This window comes from Boleophthalmus pectinirostris, unplaced genomic scaffold (assembly GCF_026225935.1).
Source record: "Boleophthalmus pectinirostris isolate CB_2022bp ecotype Guang Dong unplaced genomic scaffold, ASM2622593v1 HiC_scaffold_15, whole genome shotgun sequence".
Lineage (NCBI taxonomy): Eukaryota > Metazoa > Chordata > Actinopteri > Gobiiformes > Gobiidae > Boleophthalmus > Boleophthalmus pectinirostris.
In genome coordinates this window covers 9,523,492-9,541,546 of record NW_026571070.1, presented here as the reverse complement: position 1 = coordinate 9,541,546, position 18,055 = coordinate 9,523,492, and the positions used below count along the sequence as shown (strand labels likewise).

General features: G+C 38.2%; 1 protein-coding gene across 2 annotated transcripts in view; it reads right to left on the bottom strand.

Moving 5' to 3' along the window:
* rps6ka3b (ribosomal protein S6 kinase, polypeptide 3b) overlaps positions 1-16,921 on the bottom strand; it is a 140,201-nt gene extending 123,280 nt beyond the window's left edge. For both annotated transcript variants that reach the window (XM_055150755.1, XM_055150756.1), the window contains exon 1: positions 16,588-16,921. In XM_055150755.1, coding sequence (XP_055006730.1) covers positions 16,588-16,647 — 60 coding nt within the window. In that variant the 5' untranslated portion in view covers positions 16,648-16,921. The remainder of the gene's footprint in view (positions 1-16,587) is intronic.
* Between the last annotated feature and the right edge of the window lie 1,134 nt (positions 16,922-18,055).

The following is an 18,055-nucleotide window of genomic DNA, read 5'->3' as shown; positions in this document are numbered from 1 at the left end:
CCACGGGACGATAAACCAGGATGAGGGGCTTTTTTACTCTCACACACCTGAGATACTGTCCTGAGGAAGTCGGACTGCAGATGGCGCTGTCGTCCTTAGGGTTGGACGGTATCCACATTTTGATGCTGTTAAACCTTCTCAGGATTTCCCCGGGGTATACCATATTACCGTATTACAAAAATGTTTTAGTATAACTTTGGTAAGCTACGAAACCGCACCGCTGTACAGTCTATGCATGTGACCTGCAGATTTATAATATCTGAAAAGTTTCACATGAACCATCTCCAACGCGACACACGCACAGAACAGACTCATCATCAGGAGCACATCCTCTGTCACAGAAAGAACACTCATATTCCACTGAGTCGTGTCCTTTAGTCCGACAGAAGCTGAACTGCAACAGCGCACAAGGAAAGAGCTGTTTTTATCAGCGCTTTATAGTTTATGCAAATGAGTCATGTGGTTTTATGTTTCATTTCTGTAAAACGTAAACAAAATGCTGCCAAACTGAACAAGTACTAGTAGATTTATTTGGGACCAACTCGCTCGCGGCCAGACCTGCCGTCTTGTCTTGGTCTCCCTTATGAGTGTCAAGTGACAACAGAATGAAACTAATCAAACGTCACCTCCCCACGCAGTTTAAAGAAATATTATAGATACTATTAGTTTTAAATCATGATAGTATTAAATTGAAAATACAACCACATGTTCATTTGTGCTGAGCAAACAAATTTAGGCATCAATAAATGATAATATTGCATTAGGTCCTTAAGCGCTGCAGATTTTTTTTAATAACGGTAATGAAACTGATACCGTTGCTACTTTTTGATACCGTGGGATACCTTATTATCGTCCAACCCGAGTCGTCCTACCTCCACCGTTGGGAAGACAGCGCCAAAACCTGTATAAATCAGCTCAACGGACAAGTCATAGCAACATCAAGTGACTCTGAGGGAGACCGCCACACTTGTATTGTTCACAGGCTCATGAAAATACGTTAATTCAATCCATTTTGTAGTTTTTCTTGAGTTTTCAGACTTATCTTAAAACTTTTTTTTGGCTGTGTTTGCTCATGTGTGCATTGTGTCACCTTGGTAACGAACTACAGAATCATTTCACGACAGAAACAGATGTAGAACACCCCCAGCGTGACATTACTGCAAAATGTCAATAGTTCAGACCTCAACAAACATGTACTGAAATGCTTAGGAAACTTGTACTGGTTTATGAGATCTTATTTAAGTTTTCTCTCAGATTGAGTTGCATAATTGCACGATATAACATGTTATCCTAGTTCCTGGCCTAGTTTTTGTGCAAACGAGTGAAGAGGTTAGAACACAGTCTTGGCAGAGGAGTCTTGTTAACGACAGAAAAGTGACAAAGTTAATCTGGGTTTGATCTGGACATGAAACAGATCTGTAACAGTGACCGGCTCCAATGGACAGAACCAAAGCAATCACGATAATTAACTTAGATCAGAGGGACTATATCAGAGGAGGACATGGTTTTACATCAAGCCTTAAAACTAGAAATGCATTGTTCACGTTCTTTAATGAATTATTTAAAGGTTCTGTATTACACAAATTGACTCTTGTGAACGTAAGGCCGTGTTATAATGTTGTTATCTCATCAAAAACAGACCTGGAGTTGTGTTTTGTTTCATTCACACATGTTTGAGTAATCCAGTTTTATTGGTCTGTTTACATCTCCGGAGCTCGAAATGTTATTTTCCACCTTGCGATGCCGTGAGGCTGTAGTTTCAGTTCAGGTCTGAAATCATCCGAATGATTCTCGTGAAGGTGTGTGGAGTTTAAAAACACAGTGGAGCACTTTCTGTATTACCACATGACATCAGAAAGTAGAAGAGAGAAAAGAGCTCAGCGTAAAAATTCAGAGTTTGTGAGTTAAACATGTGTGAAAGAAACAAAACACAACTCTGGGTTTGTTTTTGATGAGGAAATATGGAAGATAATTTGTTTAATCAGATTTTGACTTTTAAATCCTGTTGAATTTGTCACTTTGAAATTTTTTACTCTGAAAAAATTTGAATTATTTTTATTACGAATTTTTGTTTGCTGAAATTTTAAGTGTACATTTTCAGTGTATAAAATTCTGTTTAAAAAAAAAATCACCTTTTAAATATTCAGCACAAATATTTTCAAGCCTTCAAATTCAACAGTCAGAATTCAGAGTGTAAAATTCGCAGTGAAGAAAATTCACAGTAAAGATCCAAGATGCCAAGGCAAGAAGCAATTGATCCAAAGTGATCCGATCTAACTTAGTAAGAAACAGGAAATGTTGCAGTGACGCAATCTGATCGGTCAGAATTAGCCTCATCGAAACCTCTTCTTTTTGATTTGTTAAGTGTTCCAAACTGTTCCGAACTTTTCCGCTGTTAGGACATCCAACAACCACACAATTACGACGTCCAAATCCCGTAACTTAAAATATGAAAATATCAGAACCAGAAACAAAAGCGATATGGTTCAAAAGACTTGAAAAGATCGGCTTTGAAAATATGGTCCAGTTTCTTATGTTCGCTTTTTAACCTTAGTGGGAATTTTTGTGGGATATACTAAACTATTTATATATATTTTTTGAAAGGTTATAGCACAGGTGTCAAACATAAGGCCCGGGGGCCAGATCCGGCCCTCCAAGACTTTTAATGTGGCCCTTGGCTGATTTTCTACTAAAATATTTGAATTATATTTTCTATTAAAATATGATTAATTTTCTGTGGTGTTTATCATAGCAGCGTCTCCAGCGTCTCTGTACGTGGCCCCTCCCACCACAGCAGCACAAATGAAGACTTGTCTCTTTCCAAACGCTCTTAAAGGACGATCGTTTTGACTGTTGACCGTGACACCCTCATCAGAAAAATGTCCAAAATGAGAAAAGTGGAGCCGAGTGCAGGATTTTCCAAGAAAAATTTACTTATTCCTGTTTGCATACAAGTTAATGTTAAAACATTGTGCTGAAATTGAAGTTTCAGGTTGTTCCTAATATTATAATATTTTGTAAAAGAAAGAGTTCATCAATTAAAAAGTTAAGTTTTCTGTAATAGATTTGCATTTCTCTGCACAAATATTTGAACTTATTATTATTTTTGGGGTATATATGCCTTGAGTTTTCTGATCCGGCCCCTTTGGGATCAAAGTAGGTTGGATACGGCCCCCGGACCAAAATGAGTTTGACACCCCTGGGTTATAGTATATGGAGTCAGAAAATCAATGTTTGCATTTGCGGCCATATTGAAGTTTAGAAAATGGCTGCCGTAAATGTAAAATTTCTAGTATCTCAACTTCTTAATAAACTGAAATGTTGATTTTTCCTGCTAAACCCACATTGTACGGATCAAGGAATTTATTGGTGCTAGTTACACAATATTACCATATTAATCCTTCAGTACATGAGTAGATAATAATAACCCAATGTGGATGTTTTCTTGCAATGTGTTTGTAATGAAAAGTTAACATTTCATGCTCCAGCTGTTCTTCAAAAAAATACAGATTTTTTTTATATGACTCACTAAAACATTTAATATTTAAGAGTGTGAATGATTACAAAGACACACACTGCAGGCTTTCTGATCCCACTGGGAAAACAAACACGGCGGTTTGATGCTCACTTTTTCGGAGGATCCTTCCCAGTATGCATTGCAATACGATACATATCTCGATACAGTGAACTTTCGATTCGATACGATATATTTCAAATCGATTGAATACAGTTCAATAAAAAATTAAGATTAAATCATGGCTGTGATACTAAAAATCTTTGTTAAACCACTTCTTGTGTAAATTTATTACGAAACACAAACATTTTAATCAAAACAGTGAAAATGTCAAATGTGTTGCATAAAAGTTTCCTTAGTCTAAACAAGCAACAAAACTGTAGCACTGTAACAAAATTATTTAGTGAAATATACAAAAAAATACTCTTCACGATATATCGATACTGTATCATCACTTTAAACAATACAATATTTCGATAATTTGATATTTTTGCACACTCCTAATTGTTAAGTAAAAATAAATGTGTATATATTTTTATATTTTTGGACTTGTTTTAAAAAGGTACAGTATGTAACTTTCTTCAAACCATATTTAGGAACATTCTCCATGGAGACAGATTGTTTTTTTTCTTATGCCATACTGTGGATTATTATAGCCAACGCAACAACATTTTCATGACGCCCTCCTCCAGGCCAAATATGAGTCAGGTTTGTGGAGATGCAAGCCCGCTCACAGTCAGGAGAGGTCGCAAGTTTTTCAGTGCAATAAACTCAACGAAAAGAGAACATGAGCTTTTATTTTTGTCTAAAAGTGACAGGGTTGCATACTTATTGCTCAGTCTTTTTTACCTCAAAAGCAGTTCCTCAAAACAGCTAAAAGAGGAAGAAGAAATATGGTTTATACTTTCGACACAGTGGCAGTAAAAAAATAAAAAAAAAAGTGTGTGGGTTTATTTATCATTTTTACTTTAATTTAGTCTTTTCATTTTTGTTTTTGTTTTAAGGCACTGTACCTTAAAAAAAAAAGAATAAACAAAAGCTTCAGATATATTTTGACCTCATGATCTGCTTATATCTATACTGGGTTAGTTTATAAAGTACATTATATATTATATTATTAAACAAACAATGGTTTAAACCCTGGACTATACGCAAGACCAGACCAGGACTAACACAGGAACAAGACTAAAAACCAGGATTTAATTTGGATTAAAAGAGGATTAAGACAATAAAACAGGATTAGGGCGGCTAAAACTAAACAGGGACAAGCCTCATTCACAAACTCACACTGTCACAGTTACTCAGTTGTTTAGGTAGTTTAGGGCAAGTCCGGTTCAAGTTTAGTCCTGGTTAAGACCTGGGTTAGCCCTGGATAAATCCTATGGTTTCGTCCTTTTTTAGCCCTGGTTTAGTCCTGGATAAATCGTGGTTTGAGTTCTGGTTTGAGTCCTAGTTTTGTAGTCCTGGTTTATGACTTGTTTAGTCCTGGTTTAGTCCTGTTTAATTCTGGTTTAGTTCTGGTATAGCCCTAGTGTAGGAGTCCTAGTTTAGTCAGGGTTAGTCCTGCTTTAGTCCTGCTTTAGTCCTTCTTTAGTCCTTCTTTAGTCCTTGTTTAGTCCTGCTTTAGCCCTAGTGTAGTCCTGCTTTAGTCCTAGTGTAGACCTGGTTTAGTAGTCCCAGTTTAGTCTTGGTTAATTCTTGGTTTAGACATGGTCCTAGTGTAGTCCTAGTCATAGTCCTAGTGTAGACCTGGTTTAGTCCTGGTTTTAGCCCTGGTTTAGTAGTCCCAGTTTAGTCCTAGTGTAGACCTGGTTTAGGTCTGGTTTTAGCCCTGGTTTAGTAGTCCTAGTTTAGTCTTGGTTGAGTTCTAGTTTAGTCATAGTTTAGTCCTGGTGTAGTCCCAGTTTAGTCCTGTTTTAGGCCTGGTTTAGTCATAGTTTAGTCCTAGTGTAGACCTGGTTTATCCCTAGTTTAGTCCTGCTTTAGTCCTAGTTTAATCCTAGTTTAGTCCTAGTTTAGTCCTGCTTTAGTCCTAGTTTAGTCCTAGTTTAGCCCTGTTTTAGTCCTGGTTTAGTCATAATTTAGTCCTAATGTAGACCTGGTTTACTCCTGGTTTAGCCCTGGCTGAGTTAGTCCTGCTTTAGTCCTGCTTTAGTCCTGCTTTAGTCCTGCTTTAGGACTGGTTTAGTTCTTGTTTAGCCCTGGTTTCGTCCTTTTTTAGCCCTGGTTTAGTCCTTTTTTAGTCCCAGTTTATCCCTGGTTTATCCCTGGTTTAGTCCTGGTTTAGTCCTGGTTTAGTCCTGGTTTAGTCCTGCTTTAGTCCTAGTTTTAGCTCTAGTTTAGTAGTCCTGGTTTAGTCCTAGTTCAGTAGTTCTGTTTTAGTCCTGTTTAAGCCCTGCTGTAGTCTGTGTAAATATTGCACACATTCCTGTTGGACGTAAATCCAGTCTGACGGCTCCTCTCTCCGTCTCCACAAACATCTGTAAACTCAGGGGTGAAAGGTCGGAGGAAAAATGGCCGCCGCGCCGTAAACAGCGTCGCGCGGGTCTGAACGCGTTTATAACCGGCGTGACTGACGGCTCCAACAGGAAGCAGACGCACGTGTAACATCCTGCGGTCGACCCAAGTCCCGCCCCCGGGAGCTTTATCAGTCAAAGGTTTGAACAACATCAGAGCGACGAGATAAAGAGAGCGGGAAGTGCCCATGATAAGAAACAAATGTAAAATAAACGCTGAATTAAAGGACGAGTTAAAAAAGAGTGAAAAAACAAAATAATTTATAAAAGAAAAAACAAAACATCAAGAGACAGGACACTGATTAAATCTCAATCTCATCTAAACTCTATTTACTTTTGGGCTACACTTGACTGAGCTAAATGGTGGCCACCTGGTTTTAGAGCTGGTTTAGTCCTGGTTTTGAGTCTGATTATAGTCCTGGTTTAGTTCACGCAGTCCTAGTTTAGTCCAAGTTTCTAAGTCAGAGTTTAGTCTTAGTTTTGTCATAACATTAGTCCTGGTTCAGTCTTAATTTAGAGCTGATTTTATTTTTGTTTTAGTTCTGATTTAAATCCTGGTTTAGTTCATGCAGTACTGGTTTAATCCTAGTTTTTAAGTCAGAGTTTAGGCCTATCTTAGCCCTAGTTTTGTCACTTTAGTTCTGGTTCTGTCCCGGTTTCAGTCCTGGTTTCAGTCCCAGTTTCAGTCCCCGTTTCAGTCCCCGTTTCAGTCCCGGTTTTAGTCCCGGTTTCTAAGTCACAGTTTAGGCCTATCTTAGCCCTAGTTTTGTCACATTAGTTCTGTTTCAGTCCCGGTTTCAGTCCCGGTTTCTAAGTCAGAGTTTAGTCCTATATTAAGTCCAAGTTTTGTCACAACATTAGTTCTGGTTTAGCCCTGGTTTAGTCCTAGTTCAGTCCTAGTTTAGCCCCGGTTTAGTTACTCTTTTAGTCCTGGTTTAGTCCTAGTTTAGACCTGATTTCAGTTTTGGTTTTAATTCTGATATTAGTCCTGGTTTACTTCACGCAGTCCTGGTTTAGTCCTAGTTTTGTCAAAACTTTAGTTCTGGTTCTGTACTGGTTTAGTCCTAATTTAGACCCGATTTTGGTTTTGGTTTTAAGTCTGATTTTAGTCCTGGTTTATTTCATGCAGTCCTGGTTTTGTCCTAGTTTCTAAGTCAGACTTTAGGCCTAGTTTTGTCACAACATTAGTTCTCGTTTGGCCCCGGTTTAGTTACTCTTTTAGTCCTGGTTTAGTCCTGGTTTTAGTTTTGTTTTAGTTCTGATTTTAGTCCTGGTTTAGTTCACGCAGTCCTGGTTTAGTCCTAGTTTCTAAGTCAGAGTTTAGGCCTATCTTAGTCGTAGTTTTGTCACAACATTAATTCTGGTTTGGCCCTGGTTTAGTCCTAGTTTAGCCCCGGTTTTGTTGTTCTTTTAGTCTTGGTTTGGTTAATATTTTAGTCCAGGTTTAGTTCCTGGTTTAGCTCTGGATTAGTCTTGGTTTAGTCCTGGTTTAGTCCAAGTTTAGCCCTGGTTTAGTTAATATTTTAGCCCTGGTTTAGTCCTGGTTTAGCCCTGGTTCAGTTAATATTTTAGTCCTGCTTTAGTCCTAATTTAACCCGGGTTTAGCCCTGGTTTAGTTAATATTTTAGTCCTGGTTTAGTTACTGGTTTAACTCTGGTTTAGTCCTTGTTTAGTTCATGCAGTCCTGGTTTAGCCCTAGTTTCTAAGTCCTAGTTTTGTCACAACATTGGTTCTGGTTTGGCCCCGGTTTAGTCCTAGTTTAGCCTTGGTTTAGTTAATATTTTAGTCCTATTTTAGTCCTAGTTTAGCTCCGGTTTACCTCTGGTTTAGTCTTAGTTTAGCCCTGGTTTCTTTACTCCTTTAGTCCTGGTTTAGTTACTGGTTTAGTCTAGGGTTTAGACGAGGTTTGGTCCTGGTTTAAGTAAAATTTTAGTCCTGACTTAGTTTCTGGTTTAGTCCTGGTTTAGCCTTGGTTTAGTTAGTGCTTTAGTCCTGCTTTAGCTCTGGTTTAGCTCTGGTGTAGTCTTGGTTTAGTCTTGGTTTAGTCTTGGTTTAGTCTTGGTTTAGTCTTGGTTTAGTCCTGATTTGGTTACTGCTGTAGCCCGGGTTTACCTCTGTTTTAGTCCTAGTTTATTTCTGGTTTTAACCCTGATTTAGCCCTTGTTTTAGCTCATCATTAGCCCTGGTATAACTCTGGTTTAGTCCTAGTTTAGTTCTGTTTTAGCCCTGGTTTAGTCCTGGTTTTGCCCTTGTTTACTCCTGGTTTAGTCCTGGTTTAGCCCTAATTTTAGTCCTTTAAATGACCAACCACTACTAGTATCAGCCCAGCCTCTTCGAATTAAATATAACACCCAAAATACAGGCCAAACGAGCTCTAAGGTTTAGAGCCAAAAAGCAGAAATGTTCCAGACAAAACAATGACTGATTGATTGTTGTTGACAGTTTAATGTGTTTGTTTTTTTTAGCATAATTAGTTCGAACACGATCGCACAGTTTAATGTTTAATTATCCACCGAGAAAGATCCAATTAAATGATCCCGTTTTTAAAGCTCTGTTTTTAATGAATTTATGAGAAAGTTCAACTAATAAAAGTAAACTCAACTCACCATTATGTAGGGTATAATACTCCCTACAACTGTACAACAATTCACACTTATGTAACAGGTAATATTCCCTACAACTGTACTTATGTACTGGATAATACTCCCTACAACTGTAAAACAACTCACCCTCATGTAACAGATAATACTCCCTACAACTGTACAACAACTCACCCTTATGTAGCGTATAATACTCCCTACAACTGTACAATAACTCGCCCTTATGCAACAGATAATACTCCCTACAACTGTAGTTATGTAATAGATAATACTCCCTACAACTGTACAACTATTCACCCTCATATAACAGATAATACTCCCTACAACTGTATGACAACTCGCCCTTATGTAACAGATAATACTCCCTACAACTGTACAACAACTCGCCCTTATGTAACAGATAATACTCCCTACAACTGTACAACAACTCGCCCTTATGTAACAGATAATACTCCCTACAACTGTACAACTATTCACCCTCATGTAACAGATAATACTCCCTACAACTGTATGACAACTCGCCCTTATGTAACAGATAATACTCCCTACAACTGTACAACAACTCACCCTTATGTAACAGATAATACTCCCTACAACTGTACAACAACTCGCCCTTATGTAACAGATAATACTCCCTACAACTGTACAACAACTCGCCCTTATGTAACAGATAATACTCCCTACAGCTGTACAACTATTCACCCTCATGTAACAGATAATACTCCTTACAACTGTATGACAACTCGCCCTTATGTAACAGATAATACTCCCTACAACTGTATGACAACTCGCCCTTATGTAACAGATAATACTCCCTACAACTGTACAACAACTCGCCCTTATGTAACAGATAATACTCCCTACAACTGTACAACCTGCCCTTATGTAACAGATAATACTCCCTACAACTGTACAACTCACCCTTATGTAATATATAATACTCCTTACAACTGTACAACAACTCATGCTTATGTAATGGATAATACTCCCTACAACTGTACACCAACTCACCCTTATGTATCAGTTGTGTGTATGAGTCACCATGGAGACGACCTGATAAGGCCAAGTAAATGGGTCATATCTGTGGAGAGGCGACGCCCGCTCACATTAAGAAGGTTTTTCCAGGGGTTTTTTTAAGCAACAAAACAAGCAGAAAAAAAAGTTAGAAAAGTTACATACAGTAGAGCAACTTCAAAGCAGAGTTACGTGGGACTAAACCTGGACCAGACCTGGTAGACCGGAATCAAAACAGGACTAAAACAGGATTAAACCAGGACTCCATCAGACTAAAACAGGTTCAAACCAGGACCAAACCAGGAAAAACATGAACGCAGCCTTGAGCTATTAATGTACTCTTTTAGTGCCAAGGTCAAATAAGGGCACAGAAAAGTTGCAACAGGAAGGGCATCTGAGGTAAACTCTACTTCATTTTTATGGTACTGAAATTTAGAAAAACAGAACTAGTTCATTTTAAACGGTTTGTCCAAAGTTATTCGTCAATCCTCAAATTATTCACCACAATGAGTTTATAAACGCTTTTATAAACAACTTTCAGACACCACAGCAGAGTTTTGCCATCACAGTAAAGCTGGCAACAACTAGCATGCCAACCATACACTTCCTGATCGTCGGACAATAAAAGGTTGTTTAAAAATAGTTTGAGGAAATGTTTGATATTTCATGATAATGTTTGATAATCATTCAATTGTTAGTCTAAAGTGTGTAAATGTATTTTTTTTTAGTAATGCACAGCTATAATATAAAATTTTAATGTATTCATAATAGGGATGGGCATGATCAGTCGACTCACAGATAAAAATTTCGTCGATCACGTAAATGTAGGTTGCTGTGCGTCTTACACAAACACTGGAGTTGTGGTCTCAGTCCTACGTTTGGGCTGTCATGGTGCACGTAAACGCAGTATCCCGGTTACTGCAGCATAAAGTTGAGTGTGCACGTGTCCAAAAAACAAAAAAAAAACAAAACACTTTTCAGTCTTTTCGTCACAACAGGAGCCAAAATAAATAAAGTGAAAAACATAAATAAATGTCAGTGATTTAGTCCTGCTTTAGCCGCTGGTTTAGTTAATATTTTAGTCCTACTTTAGTCCTGGTTTAGTTCTGGTTTAGGCCTGGTTTAGTCACTGGTTTAGTCCTGGTTTAGTTACTGCTTTAGCCCTGGTTTAGTTAATAGTTTAGTCCCACTTTAGTCCTGGTTTAGTTCTGGTTTAGGCACTGGTTTAGTCCTAGTTTAGTTACTGCTTTAGTCCTGGTTTTAGCCCTGGTTTTAGCCCTGGTTTTAGCCCTGGTTTAGTTAATATTTTAGTCTTGGTTTAGTCCTGGTTTAGTTTTAGCCCTGTTTTAGCCCTGGTTTTAGCCCTGGTTTTAGCCCTGGTTTTAGTCCTGGTTTTAGTCCTGGTTTTAGTCCCGATTTAACCTTGGTTTTGCTCTGATTTTCACCACAACAGAAGCCAAATAAAGTGAAAAACATAAATAAAGTGAGTGAAATTACTTAAATAAAGAGCACTCTTATAGTTTATGCAAATGAGTCATGTGGTTTTAAGTTTCATTTCAGTAAAACGTAAACAAACGTGTCAAAGATGAATAAAACAATCTCAAATCTCAAACGGGCTGGTTTGGCTCTATCGTGGTTACGGTTTATATGTTGTAAAGTTGAGTTTATTTATTTAGATTAGTAATAATAATGACGATAATTTGACTATAAAAACGTTAATGATTAATCGAAAATTGATCGATTAAGAAAATTTTATCAAATGCCCATCGCTAATTCATAAGGTGGAGGCTTTAATATAAGGTTTTTTGTTTTTTTTTTACCTCTTCCGACAACTTTTTTTTTTATCTAGTGTGCTTTGTTGTATTGTTATATGATGTGCAAAATAAATAAAACGCTTTATCACTAGATGCAAATATTTTTCTCGTTATCAGCTTGTCTCCATGGTGATACATACTGAGGAACATTCCAGACAAAGCAATAACATTTCTATTTTTTTTCTCTTTATTTTTATTAGTTCGTTGTCATAAACATCTTTTACAGCTGCCCTATAAAAAACCCGTTTGAACTTTCTCATAAATTCATTAAAAACTGAGCTTTAAAAACGGGATCATTTAATTTTATCGTTCAGGGTGGATAATTAAACATTAAACTGTGCGATCGTGTCGGAACTAATGATGCTAAAAAAAACACGTTAAGCTGTCAACAACAATAAATCAATCATTATTTGGTCTGGAACATTTCTGCTTTTTGGCTCGAAACGTTACAGCAGACTTATTTTGACCTCAAGAGCTGCTTAAATACAAATTATCTGTACTAAAGTAAAGCAAATTTTGAACAAATACGTTGGAAAAAATCAAGTACAGGAGGTTTAAAAGCAGGTCTATTCTACAATTTTGTTATTTACCCACGTTATATTTGTTTTCCTTCACTATTTATTCACTCGAAGTTGTATTTGGAGCGATTTGTGCATGCTTCAACAACCTTTAATTATTTTTTATTTTATTTTTCAAGACGTTATATTGCAGATCAACTCCTGTTTTCACCGCCACCGGCACAGCTCTTTACTCTTTACTTCATTCTCCAATTTTATTTTCTCTTATCTTAATTTATGTCTTTATTGTTGTGATGATGTTTATGGCGACATCACGTCAGAAGGCGGATGACTTGTTTCTTTTATTGTGTCGTTTTAGATGAATATCGCGATTAAAATATGATAACAGAATGAGGTGTCAGAGATTATAGCAACAGACGACACAAGCACAATGTGTGGTTTAGTTCTGGTTTATTTCTGGTTTAGTCCTGGTTTAGTTATTAGTTTAACCCTGGTTCAGTCCTGGTTCACTTACTGGTTTAGCCCTGATTTAGTAATAGTTTAATTCTAGTTTAGCCCTGGTTTAGTCTTGGTTTAATACTAGTTTAATTCTAGTTTAGTCCTGGTTTAGTTACTGGTTTAGTCCTGATTTAGCACTGGTTTAGTCCTAGTTTAATTCTAGTTTAGCCCTGCTTTAGTCCTTTTTTAGCCCTGGTTTAGTCCTGGTTTAGCCCTGGTTCAGTCCTGGTTTAGTCCTAGTTTAATTCTAGTTCAGCCCTGGTTTAGTCCTGGTTTAATTCTAGTTCAGCCCTGGTTTAGTCCTGGTTTAATTCTAGTTTAGTCTTGGTTTAGCCCTAGTTTAGCCCTGCTTTAGTCCTTTTTTAGTACTGGTTTAGCCCTGGTTTAGTCCTTTTTTAGTCCTCGTTTGACCCTGGTTTAGTTACTGGTTTAATTACTGGTTTAGTCCTAGTTTAATTCTAGTTTAGTCCTCGTTTAGTCCTGGTTTAACCCTGGTTTAGTCTTAGTTTAATTTTAGTTTAGTCCTGGTTTAGCCTTAGTTTAGCTCTGATTTAGTCTTGCTTTAGTCCTAGTTTAGTGCACAATACACAAGCACAATAACTCTCCCTTAATATTTCAAATCCACAGACACGTGACCACATTTGAGTCTGATATATTTGCTGAGGTGGTCTCCAGGAAAAGCCCTTCGCTGTCGTAGTCGTCGCTGCTGCTGCTTCTGTTGTTGTTGTTCTTACTGAAGCCCTATTTAAAGTCCAAAGCCATTAGCGTTTAGAATGGTAAATTTATACAGCTCCTCTCAACCTCTGTGCACTCAGAGCACTTCACATCAAGGCCCCATCTGCACTCGCTGCACTCACACGGCCACCGGGGAGGAGGAGGACGAGGAGGAGGGGGAGGAGGGCGCAGGTGGAGTGTCTTGCCCAAGGACACATGGGCAGCGCAGAGAGATTTCTATTCCTGCATAATCGGCTCTGAGGCCTTTTGAGAGTAGGGCTGTCCAAAAAAATTGAAAATGCGAACTGATATTAATGTTCTCAAGTGGGAATACTGAAGAAGAAGAAAAAAACATGACAAAATTAGATCTTTCTAGACTTTTCCGCAACATTCCCTGGGAGTGTGATGCTAACTGGAAGCACTACTCGGGATGTAACGATATCCAAATCTCTCGGTACGATATTTTCACAATATACATCTCATGATACGATATTTATTGGAGGCTAAAAGCTAAAAAAATGCAACTTTTCCCTCTTAAAATGCCTTGAATCCAAAACACTAAGACTTAAAAGTGCTTAGAATTGTTATTTCTTCTTGTAGTCTGCGCTGAAATGGAGCAAAGGATCATGGTCTATGTAGTTCCCTCTGTTTTTTAGCTGTTGCTGCACCATAACTCTTAATTTAACCAAAGAGACTTGTAATTCGATATATTTTGATGGTCCACGATATTATTGTGAGAACTTTGACGATACGATATCATGATATTTCGGTTTTTGTTACATCCCTAAGCACTACTATGTTAGAAGCTCATTTACTTAACACACTACAGGATTTTTCGGTCTTGAACGATTTTTAAACAAGTGACAAAAAGTACACACCACAGACACGAGGAGAATCTGGCGAGACTTAAAATCTCCGACTACAGGCTATAAAGTTGTCCTGTCTACAGTAAAACCACTCGCTTTGAGACTCTTAAGTGTTCAAAAGATCAAAACACTGCACTTCTAGTTTAGATACAAGTCAAAACTGAGTTGTTATTAGTTGTGAAATGTGGTGGAAAACTTCAGATACATTATTTTTAAAGCATAACAGATTGGAGATAAAGTGCGCAGGAAGTAGAGTGACTATCTGACTATCTAACTGTGTGATGTAAACAAACACATGTGAGGAAGTACTCCGGCCTTTTTACTTTTAAAGAATGCCACAAACTGGATTGGATTCACGTCATTATTTGCAGAGGACAATTTCTATGGATAATGTGGATGAAATGCTGCATTTTAGATTTACAACTTTACAAGAGGTGAGTAATAAATTCGCCTGATTATTTTCGCTATTTCCTGAGTTTGTATCTTGCATCTGTGTCCGTCACTCCTCTGCCCCTGACGCTCAGTTTTATCAGCTTTTACCGTAGAGTTTCTGATGTTTGGTGGTTATGATCTGACAGAGCAGCTCAGAGTCACACTGACACCACACACATGAGGAGCATGACTTTATTCTGAGCATTACTTTTAACACAATCTGACCATAAAGAACTGACTTCTCTGGAACTACAACAGGTGAGATGATTTCTACTATTAAATTTCACGCTCATAAAATTAGTCACAGTTACTTCATTTTATACCCAGTAACTTTTTTGTTGGAAAAAAACAGAACCACGAACTCTCGTATTGATCACAAGCATCTGAATATTTGTTTAAATCCATTTTGTTTGTTTTTTCTTGAGTTTTCAAATTGCATTTAAATATTTTTGACAATTTTTGCTAATGTTTGCATTGCGACGCCATGGTAACTGTTAAACATTCCACCCATAGAGATACATGTAGAACACCGCCCCCACTTTGTCACTGCAAAATATCAATAGTTTTGGAATGATCTCAAACCACAATGAGACCACATGGCACAACTATGCAACTCATTAGTATTTAGTCTTGAAAATTATAGCTTTTTGTGTTTTTATTTTCATCAGCCTCGTTCACATGCTCAACAAAATGTAATTATCTGATTTCTGGAGCTTGAAGGTGACTAAAAAGACAGCCTGACATGTGTGATCAGCGGGACCAGAATCTTAAAGAAAACAGACGATTTGGTGTTTTACGTGGCATTTAAACAATCTCATAACTTCAAAAATATTACATTAGATCAGATTTTGAGTGATTAAAACCGCGGCCAGTGACATATCAAAATGGAGCCTTTTCTTTACGATCAGAATCAAGTCTGAGATGTTTGTTTTTGCCTATCGATAGGCATTTTTAGCTCTAATAAAACTAATATCGAAACTCATTTGGGGAGGTATCACTACTGGAAAAAGTCACAGAACAGAAGTTGACCTTTAGAACGATCTTGAAGTGTAGATTAAGAGCACACAGACTTGTATACAAATAATAACATTCTATTGTCTAAATATTATTATCAATGTGGTATCAGAATTCGTATTAGCTGTCGAAATCAAGTTTTAAACGTTTGTATCAGGACCGAACTAGTGCAGTCCCCCTTTTATGAGTCAGTATGCACATTATGAGCCGATGCATTCACTGATAGCGCTAGCCTAATTTGGTTGCCAAACTGAAAACGCTGCCAGAATCAAACTACTGTGGACTGTCAGTGGAGTATTTGCAACGCAACACTACAAACAACCACAAATTGGCCTATATCGAGAATAATTACCACTTGTACTGCTACTAGTATGTGTTACACTCTTTGCGGATCTAATTTAATTGCCGATTTAATTGTTTCGATGACAGTGCAGGATATAGTAATTGGTTGAAATTTGCGAATGTTGCAATTATTTTTGTTAGGGGACTTATTTCTGCAACAGAGAGCAAAATATCCAGTCTTTGCTTCACTATAATCTGCTTACTGTGTAGTTTAGACCACGACAAAACGCTTAAAATTGCATGTGATTCTTGTGTTAGTTTCATATCAGTTCATATTTCAGCATTAATGCTCCGAGGCAGGTATAAAAACGCACAATTCTATATAAAGCAATGTGTAAAGTGGCATTAAAGCAAAAAAATTACAACCACAAACCATAAGGAGCTGCACAAAATGGATAAACATTGTGAAATTCTGCAAGTTGCCTTTACTTAAACTTTGAAATTTAATTTAAATCTCTGTACTTCACTGTCTTTTGTTGGCATGAGTTAAAAATCTGCATGAACATTAATAAACTAGTACAGTCTAGTTGATTTAATGTGTAAAGAAGTTGAACCTAAATCACGATTTTACTTCCTTGTCATGAGCTTTCCAAAAGATTAAACCCAATGCAGAAGCACGAGGGAAATTAGCTTAATAAAATAAGTTAGGACACTGGTGATTGCATGTGTTAAACTAGTGTAGGAGAGGTGTCACTGGGAGCCAGGACAGCGGGAGTGAGTGGGTTTGACAGCGGGCAGGACTCACCTCTCCAGCGGTGCCCACAGGCATCTTCTGCCAGGGGTCTGCCAACTGAGCGAGCGGCATCTTCGGTCACCCTCCTCGACTTTTACCGCTCTGCTTCTCCGTGTATCCCTCTGCCTTCCTTCCCCGTTAACAACAGCTGTCTTTAACGCTTATAAATTATCCCTTTAGCTCCGACGTATTCCGTTTTTCAAGTGCTAAAAGTTGGTCCCCAGCCAGCCGACCAGCCACCACCGCGGGACCGAGCGATCGAACCGAGTCAAGCCGAGCGAACGCAGCAGAATTCCGGATCGGCCGTGGCGCTGACACCGCCCCTCCCCGCTCCGCCGCTCGCTTCCGCTCTTGCCCAATATGGCGCCCGGTGTCGGTTTACCTGTCACTGCGTCACCCTGCGTCACCCTGCGTCACTGTGCGTGGCGTCCGGACGGCGGGAGTGAGGGAGGAAGGGGGAGGACGGGGGCATCACAAGGTAAAGTGTAAAAATCAAAACATTGCGCTGTGCTGACGATTTGAAATATTCGACGGAGTATAAGGGTCAGATTAAAAAAAAAAACAAAAACAAAAAAAAAACATGCTGGCGCTACGACAATAAAGTTGTAACATTTTGACATTAAAGTCGTAATATGAGAATAAAGTCTAAGCCAGGAAAAGTCGTAATTTTACGAAAATAAAGTCATTAGTGTTGATTAAAAAAGTAGTAATTTTACGAGAATCAAGTCGAAGTTAAAATAAAGTCGTAATATTATGAGAATAAAGTTATAATATTACGAGAATGAAGTCGTAATAAAATCAAAGTCAAAGTGAAAAATGCGCCATAAGAAGAACCTTGTTTTTCAATATAAAACCAAAAATAAGAAAACGAACAACAATTTTCTTCATTATTTTGCCTCCTGACTGAACCAGGACTAAACCAGGACTAAACCAGGTCCAAGACCAGATTGGGACTGAGATCAGGACTTAGACCAGGACCAGACAAGGACTGAGTCAGGGACCAAGACTGAGACCGGGATCAGACAAGAACTGAGACCAGGATTGAGACCGGGAACAGGACCAGGACTGAGACTGGGACTGAGACCGGGACCAGACCAGGACTGAAAACGGTTTAGTCCTGGTTTAGTCCGGATTCAGTCCTGGTTCAGTCCTGGTTCAGTCCGTATGCTGCGCAATAGTCCCGCATCGCATTTTAAAGTCACGTAAACGCCATTTCCCATTTCCGTGACTTAAACCAGGACTAAACTAGGACTAAACCGTTTTCAGTCCTGGTCTGGTCCCGGTCTCAATCCTGGTCTTGCTGGTTTGGTTCCGGGCCTGATTTAGTCCTGATTCAGTCCTTGTTCAGTCGAATGAATGAATGATACACGGATTCTTCAACTTTACAAAATGCTCCAAATTCTTCATTCTCCACTGGACTTTCCGAGCAGCCGATATTCTCGTAATATTACGACTTTATTTTGACTACGACTTTATTCTC